Source organism: Penicillium macrosclerotiorum (assembly GCF_028827735.1).
Source record: "Penicillium macrosclerotiorum strain IBT 26536 chromosome Unknown utg000003l_segment0_segment0, whole genome shotgun sequence".
Taxonomy (NCBI): domain Eukaryota; kingdom Fungi; phylum Ascomycota; class Eurotiomycetes; order Eurotiales; family Aspergillaceae; genus Penicillium; species Penicillium macrosclerotiorum.
Window position 1 is genome coordinate 5380704 of NW_026643083.1, and position 22946 is coordinate 5403649.

Here is a 22946-nt window from a genome sequence, read left to right on the forward strand (position 1 = left end):
GTATCTCGGGCTGACCGACAGGCCCCGGAGTCAAATGTCGAGTTTTAGAGAGACAAAGTAAAGAGTGACAAAGTTGAACTTAAACGAATGTAGGCGAAAATGACCGTGATTAGAATAAGATAAAAGAGTGACAATGTATTATCTTTGAGATCACATGGGAAAAAAGGCCGGGGGAGAGGTAAACGAAAGAAAATAGTAAGCCCCTGGGAAGAGAAAGACCGCAATCAAGGTTAAGGTCCGTTGTGAAGAATTCGGGGTAAAGTGGGAACAACCCTAGGCTTCGTGGCACCGTGAAAATCCGTAGTTCCCCGCCGTGCTTTCGCGACTACCGAGAATCCGGATCAGTTTTTGAATGCTACCGCGGTACTCTGCACATGATTTGGCCTAGTCAGTCAAGTAGTCAGTCACCTGGTTAATTCCATCTTTCCAGAAACAATTATCACGTCCGTGATCCCTCAAAGTAATTCCTCCCAAGCCAAAAGTGCAAGTGCTTATTGGCATTCTCCCAAGACAATCGCAATCTTCTAGGTTGTCCTGGATAGCGTAAACCTATTATGATACTGATAGGGGGAATTTCAAAAGATTGGCGTTCGACTAGGTTCAAGAAGGAAATGGAGTGAGGAGAGAAATGTACTTGAACATATACTGCGTGTTGTCTTGTGTGAAAAGAAAAACTGAAGCCAAACTATTACAGAGATCAGATATATCTTCAACTAATACGACTTGTGATGCATTATTGGACTCTGTTCACTGGATTGCTCGCATTAGAACACGTTCGAATCAAACTTTACCGCTGCCTGCGTGTGCTGGCAGGTTCTCACGCGGGTGAGACACGGTCTGGTAAAATGTGGGAGGTAACGGTTGCAGCTCGAGCCGAGACAGAGATTGGTAGGATATGGGTTGAGGAAGGAATCCGAGACAAACTGACAGGTCTTGCATGGTGGAGGGTCTTTCACATTTTTCAATAACCGGATTGAGTACCGATGGAATATCCCAAACGGGAAAAAGAAATCAGGTATTACCATTAACTTTTGCAACTCACAAGTAACCTTACAATACATACAGGTAGCAATTGAATATGAGTCGTGGTGGAATTACCTAGAGAACTGAAACAGGCCTTTGAGGGACTGGTTGTGCGGTCTTCAGGAGAAAAGAGGCTTTCGATATCTAGGAAAAAAACGCCGTAGTGAGATCTTCATACTAAAATACTCCTACTTTCCTATCCGAAAAATCATAGAACTGTTTATTATTCTTAATAGAGGTCTGCTTTAACATATAAATTATTGTGCTATAAAGAGATCAATAGCTAGGTAGAAATACCTGAGGAAATAGATTTTCGTAGGTTGAAAATACAAGATTACATGTATGTACGTGTAAAGAAAAGACGGGATTGAAAGATAACGACGGGTGGCTGTACTGTGGCTGTAATGGTGGCTTCCATGGTTATCTTACACGTTTTCCACGTTGATGAAATGTCTTGGCCAAATTCAGGGTCCACGACTGTTCGATGTCTCAGGTCTAGGAGGAAAAAATTCCTAATTCAGCATATAGGCCAAATTTTGCCAGTGCCAAGAAGTAAAAAAAAAATCAACAGAGAAAATGAATGTTGATTGTTGTTCAGGCACGAACTGTCCATGAAATCTGGTGCCTGCATACCCAGCCAGGATCTATGGTTAACGAGAAATTCCATCTGTTAATCGCTTGAGCTGCATACGATAATAGAAAATATTTGTTGTATAGTCTATTACATTTCCATTGATTTCCAAACAAAACGTAATTGATATTTTTAGTACATCTATCCGACTTTGTACACACGGATGTACTTAGCGTGGTATTTGAGAACTAAGCAGATCTGGAAGTAGCCGCGACTGGAATACCGATATAGGGGAGCCTTGGCGTTTAACAACTGATGGATGGCTTATTTTACTGACTACAGTAGAGGTTGTCCGAAATAAGTGTTGAGATCAGCGGTGAGAGGCTGTCACATTGTTGAACCGTGGTTGCATATTTACATCAGAAAAGAACTTGAGGAGGCACATCAAATTCTAATGGAAGCGCAAAGGAAAATTACTTGGTGGTACACAAACCCTGTTAAACCATGTTCCCATGTAGAGACATAAGTGGATGGGTTTCACGGCATGCAGGGAAATCGGCCCAACCGGATTGACCCACCGGCTCAGCCTACCGAACCGCATGTATTGCGGGCCGGGTCCCTGTTATCGGCAAAATTCTATAGGTACGGGACGATCGTATTCGCGGATACTGAACTATTGCCCAAGAAATGAGAGGCACTGAGCACCTCTGGGTGCGCGTTGTGAAGTTTAATCCCTGCTCGGCTAGATTGACTTGGAATGCCTAATATAGAATTTCTGAGCCGCACTGGTACGCATGTATCTCTCTCGGTAAACAATGTATATGATGCTATTTATCAAATTATGCAGAAAACTTCCTAGGTCCCGGGTATTCTATGGATCATCTTGAGAAAACGGTGCTTTGTAACTGTTTGGCACAAAGTGGACATGTCTTGGTGCCAAAGTATTCGCTTAAGGGTCCAAGGGCTACATGGATGGAGCAATTATCCACTCATGAAACGGGGTTGTCTAGGACATATTAGACGGAGAATTGCCTTATAAGGTCATCATGGCTTATTTTTAGACCCAAAAAAACCATTAAATGCTTTGGACAGATACGAGACAGTCAACTCTACCGTTTTTGGCGATTTCTGGCGTCCGTAATCCGTCGAGACACGAGTGGGTTCTTGGTTCCGTATGCCCAATGCAGCCAAAGGTTGGTTATTTTACACGAAAGACAGGAATAAAAAGAGAAAAATGCAGTTTTGAGCATAGTCTAGATTGTTTTCGAGTGCTACTCCAACCTCGTGGTGGGCTCTAGGGCACCCACTGGCACCACAGGGCTACCAATCTGTCCATCGCCGCCAGCTTTGGCTATCGTAGTCAGCCTCATTTATCTGTCTCGCTCGCTCCGGAATACTGAATGAATTTAGTCCTTTTATTTTTATCTTGAGCTGAACTCGCGCCACCCGGCCACCGTCTTAGCACGGTCTTGCTATGTGATCTCACCTTTCCCTCCCACCACTCTCGCTTTTTCTCATCTTATCTCTCGTTTTCCTTTGCAATTAATGGAATTATTCTCGATAACGTTTCTCTGAGCGTCATTTCCCTCGTTTCTGAAATTTCTCTTTGGATCCTGGATTAGCAAAATTCAGTGAATACAACCACCATTTATTCGCAACTGCTCAGAGGTTGGATGGTCTAAGCGCATGTCTGCTTGTTTCTAAGATCTTTTGGTTCTCTTTCAGAGGGGTTCACAAGGCTTCTTGAGACACTGGAGACTGTCCAGCAGACCACTTGCTCCCCTATCAATCATGAAGTGGCCTTTCTCCGGTGGGCTCATTGCCCTTTTCGCAACAACCGCAATATGCTGGCCATACGATGAAGCTCTAATTGAGTATAACCTCAATGAGAATAAGACCGCTACAAATCCAGCCGAATACTGGGGCGAATGGCCAGATCATGAGGGAGACTATCACCCATCTCCCGATAACTGGCGCTTTCCTTTCTATACACTCTTCTTGGATCGTTTTGTTAATGGCGATCCAACTAATGATAATATCAACGGTTCATTATTTGAGCATGATCTTAACTCCAATCAAATGCGTCATGGTGGTGATGTGGCTGGACTTCTTGATACACTGGATTATTTACAAGGAATGGGCATCAAGGTATGTCATTTGAACTGTTGAACATAGTGGACCAACGCTCACGAACTGTATAGGGTCTCTACCTAGCAGGAACCTCTCTTATGAACCAGCCATGGGGCTTCGATGGATACTCCGCACTTGATACAACACTACTCGATCAACATTACGGCACCATTCAGACCTGGCGAAATGCTATCACCGAGATCCATAAGCGTGGGATGTATGTCCTCTTCGACAATACAATCGCTACGTAAGTTGCGCTCCTGCCTCTTGAACTGAAGAATAAACTTATTAAGAATAATTTCTTTATAGAATGGGTGATTTGATCGGCTTTGACGGATATTTAAATACCACAACCCCATTTTCGGTGAAAGAGCACGAAACAACCTGGAAGAGCGACCGTCGCTATGTGGACTTCGACATTGGAAATACATATAATGCCACCTGTGATTACCCCAGGTTTTGGTATGAGAATGGATATCCAGTGAACGAATCTATGATAGCTGGACTGGTCGGGTGTTACGACAGTGATTTTGATCAATACGGTGATATTGAGGCCTTTGGCGTGTTTCCCGATTGGGAGCGTCAGCTTGCTAAATTCGCATCCGTGCAAGATCGTCTGCGCGAATGGCATCCGTCCGTACGAGAACGTCTCATTCGCCATTCTTGTATGATTATTTACTCATTGGATATCGATGGTTTCCGTTATGACAAGGCTACTCAAGCCACCGTCGACGCTCTTGGAGATATGTCGAAAGCCTATCGCGAGTGCGCGCGTGCTGTTGGCAAGGAGAACTTCTTCATCGCCGGCGAGATCACTGGCGGTAATACATTTGGTTCCGTCTATCTTGGTCGAGGCAGACAGCCTAACTCGTTGCCCAAGGATTTCACATTTGTCGATGTGATGAAATTAACGAATGAGTCCTCTCCTCAATACTTTTTGCGAGAGCAGGGCCACGAGGCTATTGACGGAGCAGCGTTCCATTACTCGACATATCGTGCTCTCACCCGATTCCTTGGTATGGATGGTCAGTTGTCAGCTGGGTTTGATGTGCCAATTGACTGGGTCGATGCTTGGAATGAGATGCTTCTCACGAATGATCTCATCAATCCGAACACTGGCAAATTCGACCCCCGGCACATGTTTGGAGTAACGAACCAAGACGTTTTCCGCTGGCCAGCAATCGAATATGGCGTGGAAAGACAGCTGCTGGGATCATTTGTGACTACACTTCTGATCCCAGGTATCCCACTGCTTCTTTGGGGTGAAGAGCAAGCCTTCTATGTCCTGGATGCCACTGCATCTAACTATATTTACGGCCGACAATCGATGTCACCTGCTACTGCTTGGAGAACTCACGGATGCTTCTCCCTGGATTCTTCTCAGTACTATAAATGGCCTATCATTAAGGGTCGTGAGGGTTGCCATGATGAGACTGTGGCCTATGATCATCGCGACCCGACTCATCCTGTGCGCAATATCATCAAGCATATGTACCAGCTGCGAGAACAGTTTCCGGTATTTAATGACGGCTATTCTATTGAACCTATGTCGAAGCAGACCCATGATGTAGTATATCCTGGTTCCAACGATACAGCCACGGAGACTGGAATGTGGTCTGTTCTTCGAGATATCAACTCTCAGGTCCAAGATTGGGGCTCTGAATCTAACAACCAATCAATCTGGCTGGTCTACCAAAATGTCAATGCGACTGTGGACTATAAGTTTGACTGCTCGGACAATGACACTGCTCTAATCTCCCCATTTGATACCGGAACTCACGTGAAGAATCTGTTCTATCCTTACGATGAGCTTAAGTTGACAGATGGGCCCAAAAAGCTCTTCCTGAAGGGCTCCACTGAGCTGAACGGCTGCTATTCCAACTTGACATTGAAGCCATACGAGTTTCGCGCCTACGTTCCCATTGATGCTTTTGTCAAACCTCGCCCTATGGTGACCCAGATTACACCGAACCATGACCATCCCGTCCGATCTACGGTCGCCCCGAATCTTGATGAAGACGTGGAAATTGAGCTCTACTTCTCAGAAGAGATGGACTGCGACTCTGTGACCGACAGTCTGTCGTTCAACTCTTCGACAGAGATTGGAAAAATACCCTCCGTCAATTCTAAGACAGTCAACTGTACATCTATCCCGGCCAGTGAAACTTCTGTGACTGGCCAGATTCCAAGTCTCTGGGTTTGGACCGCGAATCTGACTGGTGTCTACAACGGTGTTCATCGGATTACCCTGAATAATGCAACCAATGCGGCCAAGAACGCGTCAACCAATGCGGTGGATCATTTCTTGTTCCGAATTGGACAGATTGACAACCCTATGGTCTTCACTTCCGCCAACTATTCTAGCAGTTTGCTCCATCAAGAATCGAATAACGATACCCTTTTCATTCAGCACCATGCTGCAGGTGCCGACAAATACCGGTATTCGACCAACTGGGGCACCACGTTCTCTGACTGGAAGCCGTACAAGGGTGGCAATGACACTATTGATACTCTTCCATGGTCAGGTACCAAGAAGCAAGCCTGGAAGGGCCAGCATGTGCGTGTCGAGTACTGGAGCCGTTGGACTGGCAGCAGTGACTATGTACAAGAAGGTGATACTAACTGGGACCATACGACCCAGCGACGCTTCCCCCATGCCTTTTTCAATGGGCCGTACAATCAGTACGGATATGATGCGGGTCTCGACAACGCTATCTCGCTGGATATGGTCGACGGGTATTGGAAGTACCATTTTACATCCGAGTGGCCGGCCGTCGGACAGATCAACATCTGGGGTATCAATCCCGATGGAAAACCAGATCAGAGCTGGGTTCTAGGAGACATGGACAATGATAGTATTCTTGATCGGATGCCCCCATCCTCACTCTCGAGTACTTTGATCAATATCACGGAGCCGCCACCATCGCCTTTCCTGTCATGGAAGCTTGTCGTTGATGATGCAACCCTCCGGTTCCAATTATTTCCGGCTGGACCTCGTTACGTGCAGATTGTCATGTTTGCGCTGTTCTGGAGCATTCCCATCTTGACGGGTGCAGGTTGCGTCTACATTTTCATGAAGTCTTTTTACAAAGTCAAGTTCAACGAAGTGGGTATCAGTGAAAAGAGTAGCCTCGCTCCGATGGTCTTTTTAAGAAAGCTCAAGCCTTCCCGGTCCGGTGACAACTCGATCAACCCGCTCATGCGTCTGGCCAACAAGTCGGGCTTTATGCAGAGCACCACAGCATTGGGCACTGCGGGCACTGCGGGCAAGCGTCGCATGGTCTTGATCGCCACCATGGAATATGACATCGAGGATTGGGCTATCAAGATCAAGATCGGCGGTCTCGGCGTAATGGCACAGCTGATGGGCAAGACTCTCGGACACCAAGACCTGATCTGGGTCGTTCCTTGTGTCGGAGGTGTCGACTACCCAATTGATCAAGAGGCCGAGCCCATGACGGTGACTATTCTGGGGAGTGCCTATCAAGTCAAGGTTCAATATCACGTCTTGAAGAATATCACCTATGTGCTTCTGGACGCTCCGGTGTTCCGTCAGCAGTCTAAATCCGAGCCCTACCCTGCTCGAATGGACGATTTGGATAGTGCTGTATACTATTCAGCCTGGAACCAGTGTATCGCAGAAGCTATCAAGCGTTTCCCGATCGATCTTTACCACATTAACGACTATCATGGTTCCGTGGCTCCTCTGTACCTGTTGCCTGAAACGATACCGGCTTGCCTGTCACTCCATAATGCCGAATTCCAGGGTCTCTGGCCTATGCGTACGGTAAAGGAGAGAAAGGAAGTCTGCTCGGTATTCAACCTGGACGAAGATATCGCTCGCCGGTATGTACAGTTTGGTGAGGTTTTTAACTTGCTCCACGCCGGTGCAAGCTATCTCCGCGTCAACCAGCAGGGCTTCGGTGCCGTCGGTGTCTCTAAGAAGTATGGTAAGCGATCTTATGCGCGATATCCAATTTTCTGGGGTCTACGGAAGGTGGGCAACCTGCCTAACCCCGACCCTTCGGATGTTGGCGAATGGACCAAGCAGCCTACCAAGGAAGAAGACATTACGGTCGATGCCCAGTACGAGGCTGGTCGTGGTGAATTGAAGCGTCAGGCCCAGGAGTGGGCTGGACTTGAGCAAAACCCCGATGCTGACCTCCTTGTGTTTGTTGGCCGTTGGTCTATGCAAAAGGGTGTCGACCTGATTGCCGATGCAATGCCTGCAGTCCTCGAGGCGCGTCCCAACGTGCAGCTCATTTGTATCGGCCCCGTTATCGATCTGTATGGTAAGTTCGCTGCGCTGAAGCTCGGTCGTATGATGGAAGTCTATCCCGGCCGCGTGTTCTCTAAGCCCGAGTTCACGGCTCTTCCACCGTTTATCTTCTCCGGAGCTGAGTTCGCCCTGATCCCATCTCGTGATGAGCCCTTCGGACTCGTTGCTGTGGAATTCGGTCGTAAGGGAGCACTAGGCATCGGCGCGCGTGTTGGTGGTTTGGGTCAAATGCCCGGCTGGTGGTATAACGTCGAATCGACTTCCACGTCTCATCTGTTGGTCCAGTTCAAGCTTGCAATCGATGCCGCGCTCAATTCGAAGATCGACACTCGTGCGATGATGCGAGCACGATCTGCCAAGCAGCGATTCCCCGTTGCCCAGTGGGTGGAGGATCTCGAAATCCTTCAATCGACTGCTATTGAAGTCCACAACAAGGAGGTTGCAAAGGGCCACCAGCGGCCTCTCACGTCGTCCGGGTCCGGCGCCAGCACCCCCAATGGAACCTTGAGATCCCTGAACACGACAATGAGCCCATTGCCTCCTCCTAGTGCAGCTTTCCCACACTCCCGAGACAGCAGCTACTCGAGCTTCAACCAGGTCAGCGATCTGGGCCAGAAGCGAGCCACGATCTATAGCCGAGATATCAGCCCTTCCGAAACCGAGCAGCCCAAGTCGGGTCTCAGTCGATCCCTGTCTTTGGGTGTTCGCTCCGGACCTGGTCATCTAGAGCGCCGAGGTCGTCGTGGCCAGACCGAAGGCGACATCCAAGAAGCCGGCGAGTTCAGTGATGCTGGTGGAAACGAGACCGATGATGAGGATCGAGCTCACAGCGTGTATGGGGACGATGAGTACACCATGACTCCTGCGCAGGTGGAAGAGAGTCGACGAGCTCAACGAGAAGGCACGCCATTCTCATCTCCGCTCCCGTCGCCTCGACGTCTCCCGAGTCAAGACGGTCACCACCCCCGATTCCTTCTGCCCTTGTCCAGTCCCGGCACACCCCCGGCGGCCGATCAACTTCTTCTTCCTCCACCACCATTTCAGGAAAGCAACCGATATAGCAGTGCCTCTGTTTTATCGCTTGATTCGGTCGTGGGCGGCAAGAAAGACTTCAAGCTGCAGAAGGTGGATCCTTTCTTCACTGATGGTACTGGTGAATACTACCACAACTTTGAGCAGAAATTGAAGGACCTGAATGGCTCCAACTCTGAGGGTCCGCTCTGCATTGAAGAGTTCTTGATCAAGAGTGAGCAGGAATGGTTTGATCGGTTCCGCAATGCCAAGCTGGGTCGTCACAAGTCGCCCACGCCCTCGATCTTCCGGTCGAAGCACAGCGCATCACCAGCCGGCGACTCCTACAACGACGAGGCTCTCTCGCACATCGCTGATAGTGAAGATCACGAGTCTGACGACGATGAGTTCCTGCTGGGTAAGGATTATGTCCCGCCCACTGGATTAAAGAAGTGGATGCAAATCAAGGTTGGCGACTGGCCCATCTATTCGATCTTCCTGGCTTTGGGCCAAATCATCGCTGCAAACTCCTATCAAATCACCCTTCTGACGGGAGAAGTTGGTGAAACTGCCGAGAAGCTGTACGGAATTGCTACCACCTATGCGATTACTTCGGTGTGCTGGTGGCTAGTGTACCGCTACTTCAAGTCTGTCGTGTGCCTCTCAACCCCATGGTTCTTCTACGGTCTGGCTTTCCTCTTGATCGGCTCCGCGCATTGGGAGGGCAATTCCTTCAACCGTGGCTGGATTCAAAATATTGGAAGTGGTTGCTACGCTGCAGCATCATCCAGCGGCTCTATCTTTTTTGCCTCCAACTTTGGCGACGAAGGTGGTGCTCCGGTCGAAACCTGGATCTTCCGTGCCTGTGTCATCCAAGGCATCCAGCAGGCCTATGTGATTGCGCTCTGGTATTGGGGCTCAACCCTCAGCAAGGCTTCCAGTGAAGGTCTCTTGACGTCTGATAACACGATCTCGAACACCTGGAAGATGACGTGCGTCTCCCTCAACTCGAAATCTTATTGATTACTTTCTTGGCCGTATTTGCTAACCTATCTTCCACAGTGCCATCTGTTACCCGATTGCAATTCTACTCTGGGGTATTGGTCTACTATTGATCTTCGGTCTGCCTAACTACTATCGTCAAAAGCCTGGCAAGGTGCCTTCCTTCTATAAGTCTTTATTCCGGAGAAAAATCGTGCTTTGGAATTTCGTGGCAGTCATCTTGCAAAACTTCTTCCTCAGCGCACCCTATGGCCGAAACTGGAGCTGTAAGCTTTCCCTCTTACCCACTACATCCTTAATTCCTTGGAAATTGAAATAGAAGAAGAAGAAAAACAAGCTAACACCGCATTCTACCCATCAGTCCTATGGGGCTCTTCCCACGCCCACGCCTGGCAGATCGTCATACTGTGCATTGTCTTCTTCGGTGCAGTGTGGTGCATCTTCCTCTACATCATCAGCAGGTTCTCAAAACGACACAGTTGGTTCTTGCCCGTATTTGCCTGTGGTCTGGGTGCGCCGCGATTCATTCAAATTTGGTGGGCCATCTCTGGCATTGGCTACTACCTTCCTTGGGTGGCTGGTGGCTATACTGGCGGTGCCCTCGCATCTCGAAGTCTGTGGCTGTGGCTGGGCGTCTTGGATTCGATCCAAGGCCTTGGCTTCGGTGTCATCCTCCTGCAGACTCTGACTCGGGTCCATATGTGCTTTGCCCTCATCGCCTCTCAGGTGATCGGTTCTATTGCCACCATTTGTGCACGCGCCTTCGGACCCAATAATACTGGCCCCGGACCGATCTCCCCCGATTTGTCCAAGGGCGCTCATGAACTGGCGAATGCCTGGTTCTGGATTGCGCTGTTCTGTCAGCTGCTCGTCTGCGCCGGCTTCCTCCTATTCTTCCGGAAAGAGCAGCTATCGAAACCATGATCGTCTCGCATATGTTTTCGTAATTTCTCCTCAATTACTGGCCCCGTCATTGACTCGGGGCAATATACAAATCTGTATATTGTGTTTGGCATTTTTCTTCGGCACATACCATCCTTTTTCCTTTTTAATGTCTGTCCTTGAACAACGGTCACCACATCCTCCTTTCCCTCTCTCTGAATACGCATCATTTTCCTTGCTTGTAGAATCCATTGGGTTGATTTCTCACTCGTCCGCATTGTCTTTTCCCTTTTAATATTTCACACTTTTCCTTGCGAAGGCCCTTGGAGCTGCCTCCAACTCCTGTTATATTTTTGTCCGAAGCAGCCTTGTACATAGACTATTCTATCCACAATCATTTCCTCTTCTTTCTCACATTGATATCCATCTCTATGATCCGAGTCCCCGGTAACGCAACTGTCAAGTTTTTCCAGATCAATAAAGAGAGTCAATAATATCTTATGCCCTTTTCTTAGACAGAAGTCTGCTTCACAACCGCTATTAACGTTTCAACTCTCGATCTCCAAAGCGACGCCAACTTAGAAGAGAGGGAGAAGAAGCCTCATCCGCAGTGTGACTGACCTAGTTCCCTTCTATTTCCCACCATCCGAACCGACCAGTCTGGCCAGCCCTCGACTCAAACCTCTACACGTTACTTCCTTCCTTGCCCCGGGGTTCTGAAGCACCCAACAGCCCCCGGTAAACAAATCTAGAAGCGCAATGAGACACGGTAATAACAATAATAACAACAGAAACAAGAAGCCTCTACAAGCCCGTGCACTCCCCTCCTGCTTCCCTCTCTCTCTCCTCCCCTTTTGCCAGACACATCTCATTGTCACACGGTCCCCTCTTCGCTGCCCCTCCTCGCAGGGTCCAAGGGGAGGGAGAGGGGTTGCTGTCCACCGCGCGCATTCATGGACTCGGGGACCTCGGTTTCCAGACAAGGGCGGGGCCCAGTCCCTGGGCCACAGAAGAAAAGATATTCGAGATCCAGCGTAGCCGGTTTCAGATCTGCTCAGGTACACAGGTTGGATGGGGGAGGACTAGCGGGGATTGTTTGAGGTGGGACGGTCAGGGCGCGGTGTCGATGCGGTGTTATTTTATACGTGTTATGTGTTGGTTTGGACTGGCAATTGAGTTTGGAAGTTGACACGACGAGAGATGAGGGTACAAGAGGGGGTACGAAATGGGGAAGAAGATAGGAAGAATGAGGGTGGGGGTGGAAGAGGGAGAAGAGCTGGGGAGAGGACTTTTGTTTGTACCGCTTTCTCTATGGGACTATAGCTAGGTGATCGGGAGATACATTGGATCTTGGATCCATTGAGAGGAAGTCTTGCTAGAAGGGTGGTTGTTTTTGGAACGGGCATTTCTCGCCCGAACTATAACTATGACTGCGGCTGGTCGTGGGAAGAAGGAAGTATACTTCGTTTAATTCCGATCTCGGGTCTTTTCTTTTCTATACAGCATTTCTATAGGCGTGGTCATGATTTTCCCACTTGGTCCTTTAAGAAAGATCGGACAATGATGGACAAGCTGAACTGGAGGGAATGCTCATTTTCCTTGATTCCTCGATTCCTCCATTTCCCGTAGTAATCAATTCCAACCAAATGAGCTAGGCCATTCCCATTGGATAAAATAGACAATAGGAGTAATCGAAGAGGACAAATAAAACAGCAAAAGGAGAGAAGGGAGAGAGGGGTACTAGCATTTCATCGTCACATCGTGATAGATCTCGCGTCAAGAAGAGAAGGAGCACAAGGAACACAAGAAGGAAAGGAGACAACCCAGATCTTGTCCGGCGCGATCCAGGGTATCATGGCGTTTGTCAACCCGACCAGCCGAATCCGACCGGTCAGGGGTGCAACAGGTCCCCCTCTGACGGTTCATTTTCCGTGCTTCCTCCCCTGTCCACTTCTCCTCAACATGGACCTGCCAGCTCAAGGGGACTTCGGGGTACTTTGTTCCGCAGTAGGATACTACTCAGCAATCCCATCACCGCTGTCCTTTCCTATTCTGAGTTTGGAAACTGCGTGTACGTGGAACTTTCGCCGTCATAAAAATCAAGCGATATGGATATCGTCATGCCGTCATAATATCATCGTGTGCGCGTGGAGAGTCGGGAGGCGAGACTCGTTGGTGGAGGGGAGGAAAGTAGCGAGAATCGTAAGGTGTATAGAGATAGAGAGCGGCTAGGAGTTCCGGCGCGGTTGGGCTAGGATATTACTCAGACGCTTCCACCGCTGAGTGGGTGAGGTGGAATTAGCACGGGCGAGATGCGACTTGTCCAGAGGTTTAGTGGAGGATGTGGTGGAGGAGCGCGGCCGGCTGATGGTAGCTTCGTGATCGGCGAGCACGTCCTCGAGGCGGACGTCCGAGTCGGACATGCGGGCATGCGAGTCCTTAGGATCAAGGATCTCGATGAATTTGGAGGGAGTGTCTCGCATGATGACGGTGGATGATGTGTCAATCAGAAATGACCGTGGTGGGGAGTCGGATGGGAATATCGAGTTCGAGAGGATATAGTTGGGGAAGCGGCGAGTGGGACCCTCTGTGTGGAAGACGATCCAAGCGGTTCGGAGCGATCCGAGACAAAGCAAACAAGGCACGGGGCAGGCTAGAGACCGGGGATCGGGGATTGGAGATGTCGGAGAGGAAACCGAGGTATATTGCGGATGCGCCGGGTCTGCTCGGATGAAATAAAGAATGCTGCTAAGCGGGAAGTGGGAGATTTCACGTTGGGCGGGACCCGCGGTGTCGATGCCAGTCGATGCAAGTGAGAGACGAGATCCAGCGAATGGAAGAAAGAAATTCCCAGACAGGAATCATCGAGTCCGAGTAACGGGGCGAGAAGACGTGGGATCGTGAGGATCTGGGGACAAGAACCACACGAGCCACCAGGTCGGGGGAATACGAGGGTTAAATATGGGAACTATGAATCCCAGGCTCCCGTTTGGGGCTTGGGGACAGTTTAAGATTTTGAAAAAGGAAAAAAGGAAAAAAAAAAAAAAAAAAAAAAAAAAAAAGCAATAAAGCATTTACGAAGTCAATAATGTATAACCTAAAATCCCCCACCGAATCATTCTAGGGCCGAATAACCCATGGCGCACTAGGAGATTACTTCCGCGTTGGGAGCGGACGAGCATGAGCAAGATAGGCCACGACGGGGTGACGATGTGGGCACAATCAGCCTGGATGGATCGTTTGGAGGGGGTGGAGATGCAGATCAGGGGACTGTAGAGATTCTCCACTCCCCGGAGACACGAATCAGGACGAGGACCAGGGTGCAATTGGTGCACCGTTTGGTTCCTCCTCTCTTCTCTACTTGAGCAACCAGGGGGCTCTTATTTCGAGGAAGTTACGACAGATGTAACGATGTCCCTGGGTACAACAGGTAAATGACGAGGGGCGACACGTCCACAACAGGTGAAACGCGGTCTGGTCTCTTGCTTGAACGGCAGTGAGACTCGGTCCCTGGTTCGTACGGATTCCATAGAGGGGTTCCCGTACAACAAAGACCCCCCCCCGATAACGGCGAGGTGGACGGGTTGCGTCTTCAAGGAGGCAAGCGAGGTAGTATAACGAGCCGGGCGCTTCTGTTAGCTTCCACGCCGCGATACCCGGATGTACAGGGACTGATGAGGAAACCTCGGGGCCCAGGAACGAAGGCGAGCCAACCAGAGGCCTCGCAGAATCCGTCGAAGCATCCGGAGACAAATCAGCGCCGACAATTGGAGTCCCAACTTGAGATCTGCCGAGGTACACTCGAAACAATAAACTCTCTGTCCCGAAAGATTTGGAGGTACTGTATGATTTGGTCGTTTATCGAGTTTGTACCTGGTAGTACGATGTGGAATCAAGTCGTTCACCACCGTTCTGTGTCCCATTCGATAGATCCGACGGAGCTATCAGCTTTTCCCCCTGTCCTTTGCCTTCCTGCCTTTCTCTCCGAATCAAAAACTTGCCCGTGAGAGTGGTGGAGGAGGAGAAGGGGGGGGGGTCAGCCTGCAGAGACCAGTGCCACTGCTCCACTCTGTTCGCATCTCCTCTCCTCTGGCGTCTGGCTCCGCCGTCTGGGTGCTGACCTTACAGGCGAGGATCAGCGCGGGCGTCCCCGAACGGTCGCAGTGGCGTATGGGTGCCGGCCAGTGGCCGTTGGGCCCGGCGCCGCACTCGTTCATGGTTCATCCGATCGGCATGGGTCGCACTTGCGTGGCCCTGACGAACAGCAGAGGCTTTCAGTCAGGGTTCACGGTGAATTTTTGGGTGGAGTGGGAAGAAGGGAGAGAGGTGGGTAGAGTCTGGGAAGAGACGAGGATCGAGCGAGAGTTCGTGCCCAAGCGTAAGCCGTGTGATCACTGGATCAATAATCATGATCGCCCGAGATCTATAGGACTGTCACTCCAGCCCCGGGTTCTACACTATAGACAGCACCAACAACCCAGCGAGCTTTGAGAAATGCCGTTCCTTCCGGTCTCTATATCATAGTATGGCTGGGGTCCTGCATCCGCTACATCTGCAGCTGAGGGGATCCCGAGAACCTCACGCCCATGACGTCGGGGGCTCCGTTGCCTCGAAATTTAGTTATTTCAGTGTGGGAACATAGTTACCCAGAACGGGAACTCGCCTTAGCTCAGCAGTAGACCGAAATATGTTCTGCTATAAAAAGAACACAGTACAGGAAGTGTGCGGAGTACATGAGGGAAGCCACCGACAGAGTTGGGCCACTCAGTGGGACTCGCCTCTATACTCCGTCCACTCCAATGAACATCAACCCTGCATCCAGCATCCATCCATTCACAACGACCAGATATGCGGTGCGCATCCCTCCCCCTCCAGGAGAATTCCTCATCGGCCTACGTACGCCGATTTGCCTCCCAAAGATACGAGGCTGCCCGCTGATGTCAGGCGGGACAGGCTCCCCCAAACTCCTGGACTGTGGCTTCACCCGCGCAGGAATCGCACACACCAGTCGCCTGGTGGAGGAAGTGGATACCAACAGAGCAAGGTCCATGCTCTTCTCTCTTGGTGACCAGCATCAACAATCTTGCGGCCCACTCCCGTTTCCCACTCTGAATCGCCACGCTACCGCCTACACAGCTAGTACCTTGTACATCGGCGTCTACATCATCAGTGGCTTGGAGACGACGATAGCACCAAATGCGCCACTCAACCAGCAACTGTACCTAGCCCTCCAGCTCATACGATAGTGAAATTTGAGCACGATGCCTCGTCATCTCTGGCCGTGCCGATTACGCAGTGATCGACGATGTGGAAGGACATGAGGACTCCATGGCGCTGCCAGGATCAACCCCCACGAGTAGCATCTGATATCAGCCCACTAAGCTACAACAACAACCCCCCTCTCTTTGACTGTACTCTGCACTCCCCCGTCCCCCCCGAAGACCGTACATCGGGATCGAATCCCTCAAGAGAGAAAGAAAAATAGTAGTGGGTTCAATATTTGGCCGCGGGGAGAGCGACCATGCAATAATCTCGCACGGTAAAGAAACCATAAAAAAACGCCTCGTGAATCGAAACAAAAAGAACAAAGATAGCAAAAGGCCCATCCCGACAAGGGCATCCCAGTCCGGACAAAAGCGCCTCGGTAAGAAATCAGCTTTTCCTCGCCCATCCAAAGCCCCTCTCCAGTCTCTCGTAGATCTCCAATGGCAACCGGGAAAGCGTATGCAAAATGTGGCAGGCCGGCTCTGTCGGCTAATTCTTGCAGCCGCCATATAGCATCCCGCCCGCTGATGCACCTCAGAGTGGATGGTGTTTATTTTTCTGTCTCCTCTCTCACATTGCAGCAAGGTGGCAATGCTGATGCCGCAGTGCGAGGGGTGTCGTCGGGCAGTCGCTCGCGAACCTGGTATTCCCGCTCACGCCCATCGATCGCAGGGGGTGGAGAGGAACGTTTTATTTGAGTCCTAGGTCCGTCATCTCCACGGTATCTGCCGATCCCATCCAGAGAATGTTGTTACACCTGTGTGTTAGACCGGCAAATTAGCAGCGAACAAGAAAATAACAAGTGGCTAACTCTTGGGTTTGTATTCCGATAATTCGCCGTGGTCAAAACGAGAACATGGGGAAAGGGGAATAGGTCCATTCCTAGCTTTGCGGGGAAAGAGAGGGAAAGGGGAAATCGACTACGAACCGAATCAGAACCAGACCCAAAGTGCCGGTGTGCTTGCCGTCAATGAATTCCTCTGTATCGCGCAGGAGCACGTTCATGTATGAATCAATGCTCTCCAGGGTGCCCTTGTACTCGGTTTGGCCCCACTTGAGACGGATGATGACCTCGGTGCCGACTCTGGATGCCTTACAATTAGCACAATTCATGTAAGTGGTGAAACTGCGTCAGGGTAGGGGATTATGGTGTCGGGAAGAAGTTCAATGGGGGTTTGGAGTGAGGTCGTGGCGCTGGGAAACGGAGGGTTCGCGTACCTAGCCTGCAGGAACGGCCGCGGGTTCAGGGGTTGGAACTGGAGTTCAAGTTAGCAGCTGGAATTTACAATTCGAGAATTCAAGTTTCGAGAGAACAGAGTGCGAGCTGGCGGGGCGCGAAGCTCGTTGACGCTGGGAGAAGGATGGTCACGACGTACGCTCATGGTGGAGTGTGGCGGTAGAGGGCCGACCGTTCGCACAACCGATTGTGGGGTGTAGGGAGACGTAAAGGAGAGGAGCGATGAGGCTTCTCTATACGCGGTCTTGTCGTGATGGTCGTGGATTGGACTGGGTTTGGCTGTCGGAGTTGCTGCACCGCGAAAATGTGAGCTGACGGGATGCGGCAGATACACCAATCAGAAACGATACCAGTTCACCGCCTTGTAGACTTGCTCAAGACGACCAACATCTTTCGATGATTCGGTGCGGAAGATGTTGGGATTCACCCAAATTCCGCTACAAATTAGAATCAAACTCTCATAATGAACTTGTTCGCTATTTGATCATCATGCCATCTCTTCATCCTGTAATTCCACATCTAACCTTGCACCCTCTCCTATCACTTTCTTCGATCACCCCTAGTATGGCCCTCGGAAATCTGGTAGTAATACAAAGAAGCGAGCTGTTGCGGACAAAATAAATAAGAAGGAAAGAAAAGAAAGAAAAGAGAAATCGAAACATCAAGAGACACCGGGGCCATCCAATTTTCATCTCCTAGAAACACCTTCGCAAACAATTCCACTCACTGACCGGTATGACTGATCTGTCCCACACAGGATAGGATCACGCCCGACCAACTTTCCAGGTGATCTCTTTGATGCTGACCTCCTCGCCGGCCTTCTCATCATAGTCATACCACTCCCCCTCAGAGAGATCGATGCCAGAAAATGGAGTCGAAGATTCGACGCCCTTGGCCTCCCATTCGCCCTAGAGCCGAGAGTATAAGCGTGTATACAGACACAATCTCTAAATTCCAGTAACTTCACTTACATCAGCCTTGAACTCAGTGAACTCGAGACCACGGCAGTCGATCTCAAGGATGTTCTGGCCGGTCTTCTTTTCCTGGGCTTCGTAGACCTTCGGGCCAGCAATGATGGAGGCAGAGTGAGTTTTCTGGTGGCCGAGGTCAGCTGTCAGCAACATGAAAAGTACACAGGATTAGAGCCAAAAAAAAGTTAAACGGAGATTTTGAACTAATTCTCCATGCCAAAGAAGACGGAAAAGAAACAGCTGCTCGGCAAGCAGCAAATAGCAGAGACAGAAAGGGCATCCCTACCGTGCACAGCCGGCACTTCCAGACAAAGTTGGCCTCGCCCCTGCTACCAGGGATCTCATGCTGCTCCTAATGGATTGTAAGTGATCAGCCCCAGGTCTGTTCGTCCATCCTGATTCAGCGCAGCCAGTACTCACAAAGCGGTTGAAGCTGACCCAGTTAGGGTGCATCTCGCGGCAGGAGGTGCATTGCACACGAAAAGTGTAGAAATACGGGTTCTCCTCCGTGTCAGTTGGCTGCAAGCCAGAAACTCTAACATTGTGTGGTTAGTGACAGCGATTGACTCAAGTCATTGGGGTCTATCAACAAGCTTGCTTGTCATGAGAGGAATCTGATGCTAGTGGTGCGGGGTAGGAGAAAGTACAAAACCACATCGAAGGCAAATAGCATGAACTCACCCTTCTAGCTCGGCAGTGAGGACCAGAGAAAGCATTTTGAGATTTTGTTTGGGAGTGGTGTCTCTGGTGGAAGTTGAAGTGTGGTCTCTGGTTTTACCTGAGTTGAAAGATTTCCCGGTGATGCGGGGTGGAGACAAGAAAATAGATGGAATGTCTCGAAAGTCTTGGCATGTGACCGGCACAACGGACGTTGGACTTGTTTAGCAGTCTCTTGGCCTCAACTTGATCGACTGGATGGATGTTACAGACTATTTGACAAGAATCAAGACAATTTTTTTTTAAAAAAAAAAAAAATGAAAATATTTATTGAGCATTCAAAAACTGAATGTGAAAAAAAAGCAAAAGCAAAACGCCAATCATGCTCAAAAGTCGCTCATCGCGAACAGTCCAAACAAGCTATATACATCTCAGATCTAGATCATACAAAAATAGACATCACGCATACCAAGTAGGGAAGAAAGACCTCCTTACAGGCGGCTAGCCTGAGAGTCCTGACCCAGAGCCTTGGTCGAGAACGAGTTGAAGTACTCGTTGAGGGCGTCCACAGTGCCGCTACCCTCCACGAGCTGCACAGTGCAAGCAACGTGGCTATCAGGGCGAGTGACAACAATACCACCAAGTTCAGCATCGATTCCAAGCTTCTCATGGGCGGAAAACTTGGCGTTAGGGACACGGACATCGGGAATGTCATCGGCATAGAGATGGTGGTGGTAATCACGCAGGACCTGGGGGATCGAATCGACATCGACCTCGTTCTTGGCAGCGGCATAGATGACAGAGAGGGTGAAGAGCTTGGAGTGGGGGTTGTGGCGCTCGAAGAACGAGACATCGGCAATATCAGAGCGGCGGTAGGCGGACAGGAATGAGCGCTCCTTCTCAAGGTTCGCGGCAAAGTCGGCGATGGCCTTCTTAGTCTTGTTCTGGTTGCCGGCAAAGACAAAGATGCGGAAAGAGCCGTTGGTTGGGACCTCCTGCTCAAGCTCAACGAAGTTGGCATCCGCGAGGCGGGTCACCATGGCGGGAGTGAAGGACTTGCCAACAGTCAGGCGAGCGCCGGGGATGTTGAAGAGAGGAGACTTGGCGGGGTGGCTAGCATCCCAGTTGAAGACGTTGGGCTTGTAGGCGACACCGTAGCCGCTGGTGAACTCGCACGAAGACTTGAAGGTCTTGACGAACTCATCCTCTTCCTCATCACCGGTAGCACTGACAGCCTTGCTGGCGGAAACCTCGTCGGCATTCGGGCGGCGCTTGGAGAACAGCGCGGCGTACTTGGCGTCAAAGTTGAGCAGGGTCTCGGCAATATCCTTACGCTCGCTCTCGTAGGTCTTCAGAGTAGAACGATCAGCCAGGCCACTCTCCACAGCGTGGATCTTCCAGGCCATGTTCAGGGCATCGTGGAAGGCAGTGTTCATGCCCTGGCCGGCCTTGGGGCTGTGAGTGTGGCAGGCATCACCGCCCATGAAGACACGCTCATCCAGGGTGTAGTTCTCAGCAATACCCTGGCCGATGGGGTAGACAGAATACCACTCAACACGATCCCACTCCACCCAGTAGGGCTTCAAGATGTTCTTGGCGGTCTGCTGAACCTCCTCCGCGGTGGCGGTCTTGCGGGGGTTAAAGTCGGGGTCGGTGGACGAGGCGATCTGGACATAGAGACGGACCATGTTGTCCTCACGGGGGATGACCATGATCGATCCGGCATCAGAGTGGATGGTACATTTAGTCTGCAGTTTTGATGTTAGTTTGGTCCAAACGAATGCGCTCTACTTCACAGCGTAGAGAGGAGCTTACCTCGATATCAGGGAAGTTGGTGCGAACCACGCCGTCCATGACACCCCAGACGTACGCGATGGGGTCCTTGTGGTGGATCTTCACACCAAGCTGCTCACGAACAAAGCTGCGGGCACCCTCACCAGAGAACAGGTACTTGGCGCGGACGTTCTCAATGACGTTGGTATCAAGGCACTTCAGGTTCACCTCGACGGGGTATTCGGCATTAGCGCCGTCGTTCTTGAAGCCGACAATAGTCCACGGGCGCTCGACGCGGGTGCCAGCCTTTTCGATCTCATCCAGGAAGACACGCTCGATCTTACCCTGGTGGACCAGAGTGGTGAATGGGTAGCGAGTGTCGATGAAGCGCGGGCAGCTAGGCCAGCTGCCGGTGCGCTGGATACCAGTGCCGTCGGTCTTGGGATCCCAGAATGCGACGTCGTACACCTTGGCAGGCTCGTAGGCCATGATCGCGCGCTTCAGGCCCAGGTTGCGCAGAATCTCGGTGGAACGCGGCTGGATACCATCAGCACGGCCAGTGGCGGTTGGTACCGGGCGGTTGTCAATGTGCTTGACCTTGTAGCCCCATCGGGACATGCACAAGGAGAGGAGCAGGCCGACCGGGCCCGCGCCAACGATGACGATATCGTAGGTCTCTTGGACCATCTTGAGAGAACAAGGAGTGGGGGGGGGGGAGGTGCCGAGGTATCTCAAATCAAGTATAATAAAAAATATGCGATCGGATCCAAAAAAGGCCGGTAGGATCAGTCAGGGAGAGGTATAAGTGTTAGATGTTCACCCTGTCTTGTTGCATCAATTCGAAGAGAGAAAAAAAGGAGGGCCATGGCTGGTTCATAAATAATCGCAAAAAAAAGTCGGGGAAAGCGGACCGAGTGTGAGGGCTGGAGGTCGGAGAACAGCCACGGCATTGAGGTTCGGTTGAATCGTGGGGAGGAATCGTCGATGGACTGGGGCGGGCCAATGAGCCGCGATAGAAAGCAGGCGATGGCCATCAGTCAGCAGGATAAAGGGCTGTCGCGCGTGTGGGGACGCCCAGTGTCGCTGGGGGAAAACGGGCCAAGCAGCGCGACTAGCGCTGTGTTCAATGCCGTCGTTGATCCCGAGCAGTCACAGGGCCCAGCGTCATGGGGGCGACTCGGTCACGGCGCTGGTCTCCACTCGGAAGCCGCGCGCGGCAGGTGGGGGGTGTCCACGTGACTCACCGCTTCGGCAGCCTGGGCCGGGACTTCACTTAAGCATCAAACTGGGCAAGTTAATTCTAGCCTCGTTCCGTGCTCTCCGAATCCCGTCCCCCACACTCGCCAGCCAAAGCCTTGGTTCCGCGGAATCTCCCACCGGGACTCCTTTCTGGGCCAGGCTGATTTCCCGTCTCTTTGATTGGCCCCTGGCTCCTCCACTCCCTTCCGTCTTGCCGACCTCTTAAGAGCACACCGTGCCGGGCTATCCACCGAGACTCTTCCCCACGCGGGACTGGTAGTTTTGCCTGGCAATTCGGGGGTGGAAAACCCGACCTGCAGTGCCAGTCTGCGCGGGCCATACTTGAACCTCCCCTAAGACATTGATTACCACTTCATTTTTCTGATCCCCCCCCCAGCTTATATGGTACACCCGGCAAAACAGGCCATTAGCTCGGTATTCTCCCACTATAGGACGCCGTTAGGACCATTTTTGAACTGAAACAGAGAAACCCCCTCCCCTCCCCTCGAGCTAGTGAATAACAGCAGAACATAAACCAGCGCTCCTGGCAGTCTACTAGATACTGTGCTGTAGAAGTTTCTACTGTCCGTATGTTCACGCCTACAAAAGGATCCATACTAAATAATATTACTACGTAGGTAACATTCATCCGAGAAAATCCTCCTATATTGAATATTCGCCATCTCAAAGTAGTTCTCTAACATGCGTGGTGGATTTCCAGCAATTTAGCGGCTGAAACTTGGCCTTGCTTGCCCTGTAAATAGCCGCTGAAAAAAAATGGCCTCTGGTAGCGAGAATTATATGCTATCCGTTGGGATCGTGGGTAGATGTAAAGTTGAGGTTTTATTCAGCTGAAGGTGCTCATCAACCAAAGCAAACGATGACATAATCATCCGATAACAGCTT

The 22946-nt window shown here is 50.7% G+C and overlaps 6 protein-coding genes across 6 annotated transcripts; 2 read left to right on the top strand and 4 right to left on the bottom strand.

The window, feature by feature from the left end:
• Positions 1 to 3385: 3385 nt before the first annotated feature.
• Positions 3386 to 10940, top strand: N7462_004850 (uncharacterized protein; the record flags this gene model as incomplete). Its single annotated transcript, XM_057076576.1, has 5 exons — positions 3386 to 3742; positions 3796 to 3971; positions 4034 to 10006; positions 10077 to 10282; positions 10378 to 10940. The coding sequence occupies 5 exons, from the start codon at positions 3386 to 3388 to the stop codon at positions 10938 to 10940; spliced, it is 7275 nt and encodes a 2424-aa protein (XP_056936081.1).
• Positions 10941 to 13126: 2186 nt separating this feature from the next.
• N7462_004851 (uncharacterized protein) lies at positions 13127 to 13381 on the bottom strand (the record flags this gene model as incomplete). The annotated part of the gene is made up of 1 exon (XM_057076577.1): positions 13127 to 13381. One exon carries the CDS (start codon positions 13379 to 13381, stop codon positions 13127 to 13129), a length of 255 nt encoding a protein of 84 aa, XP_056936082.1.
• Positions 13382 to 15697: 2316 nt separating this feature from the next.
• On the top strand, positions 15698 to 16144 carry N7462_004852 (uncharacterized protein; the record flags this gene model as incomplete). The annotated part of the gene is made up of 1 exon (XM_057076578.1): positions 15698 to 16144. One exon carries the CDS (start codon positions 15698 to 15700, stop codon positions 16142 to 16144), a length of 447 nt encoding a protein of 148 aa, XP_056936083.1.
• Positions 16145 to 16853: 709 nt separating this feature from the next.
• Positions 16854 to 17545, bottom strand: N7462_004853 (small nuclear ribonucleoprotein F; the record flags this gene model as incomplete). The annotated part of the gene is made up of 4 exons (XM_057076579.1): positions 16854 to 16920; positions 17092 to 17247; positions 17382 to 17419; positions 17450 to 17545. 4 exons carry the CDS (start codon positions 17543 to 17545, stop codon positions 16854 to 16856), a joined length of 357 nt encoding a protein of 118 aa, XP_056936084.1.
• A 619-nt stretch (positions 17546 to 18164) lies between these two features.
• On the bottom strand, positions 18165 to 19087 carry N7462_004854 (CXXC motif containing zinc binding protein; the record flags this gene model as incomplete). The annotated part of the gene is made up of 5 exons (XM_057076580.1): positions 18165 to 18308; positions 18372 to 18494; positions 18658 to 18723; positions 18792 to 18906; positions 19053 to 19087. The coding sequence occupies 5 exons, from the start codon at positions 19085 to 19087 to the stop codon at positions 18165 to 18167; spliced, it is 483 nt and encodes a 160-aa protein (XP_056936085.1).
• A 432-nt stretch (positions 19088 to 19519) lies between these two features.
• Positions 19520 to 21488, bottom strand: N7462_004855 (putative FAD monooxygenase; the record flags this gene model as incomplete). Its single annotated transcript, XM_057076581.1, has 2 exons — positions 19520 to 20776; positions 20844 to 21488. The coding sequence occupies 2 exons, from the start codon at positions 21486 to 21488 to the stop codon at positions 19520 to 19522; spliced, it is 1902 nt and encodes a 633-aa protein (XP_056936086.1).
• Positions 21489 to 22946: the final 1458 nt, after the last annotated feature.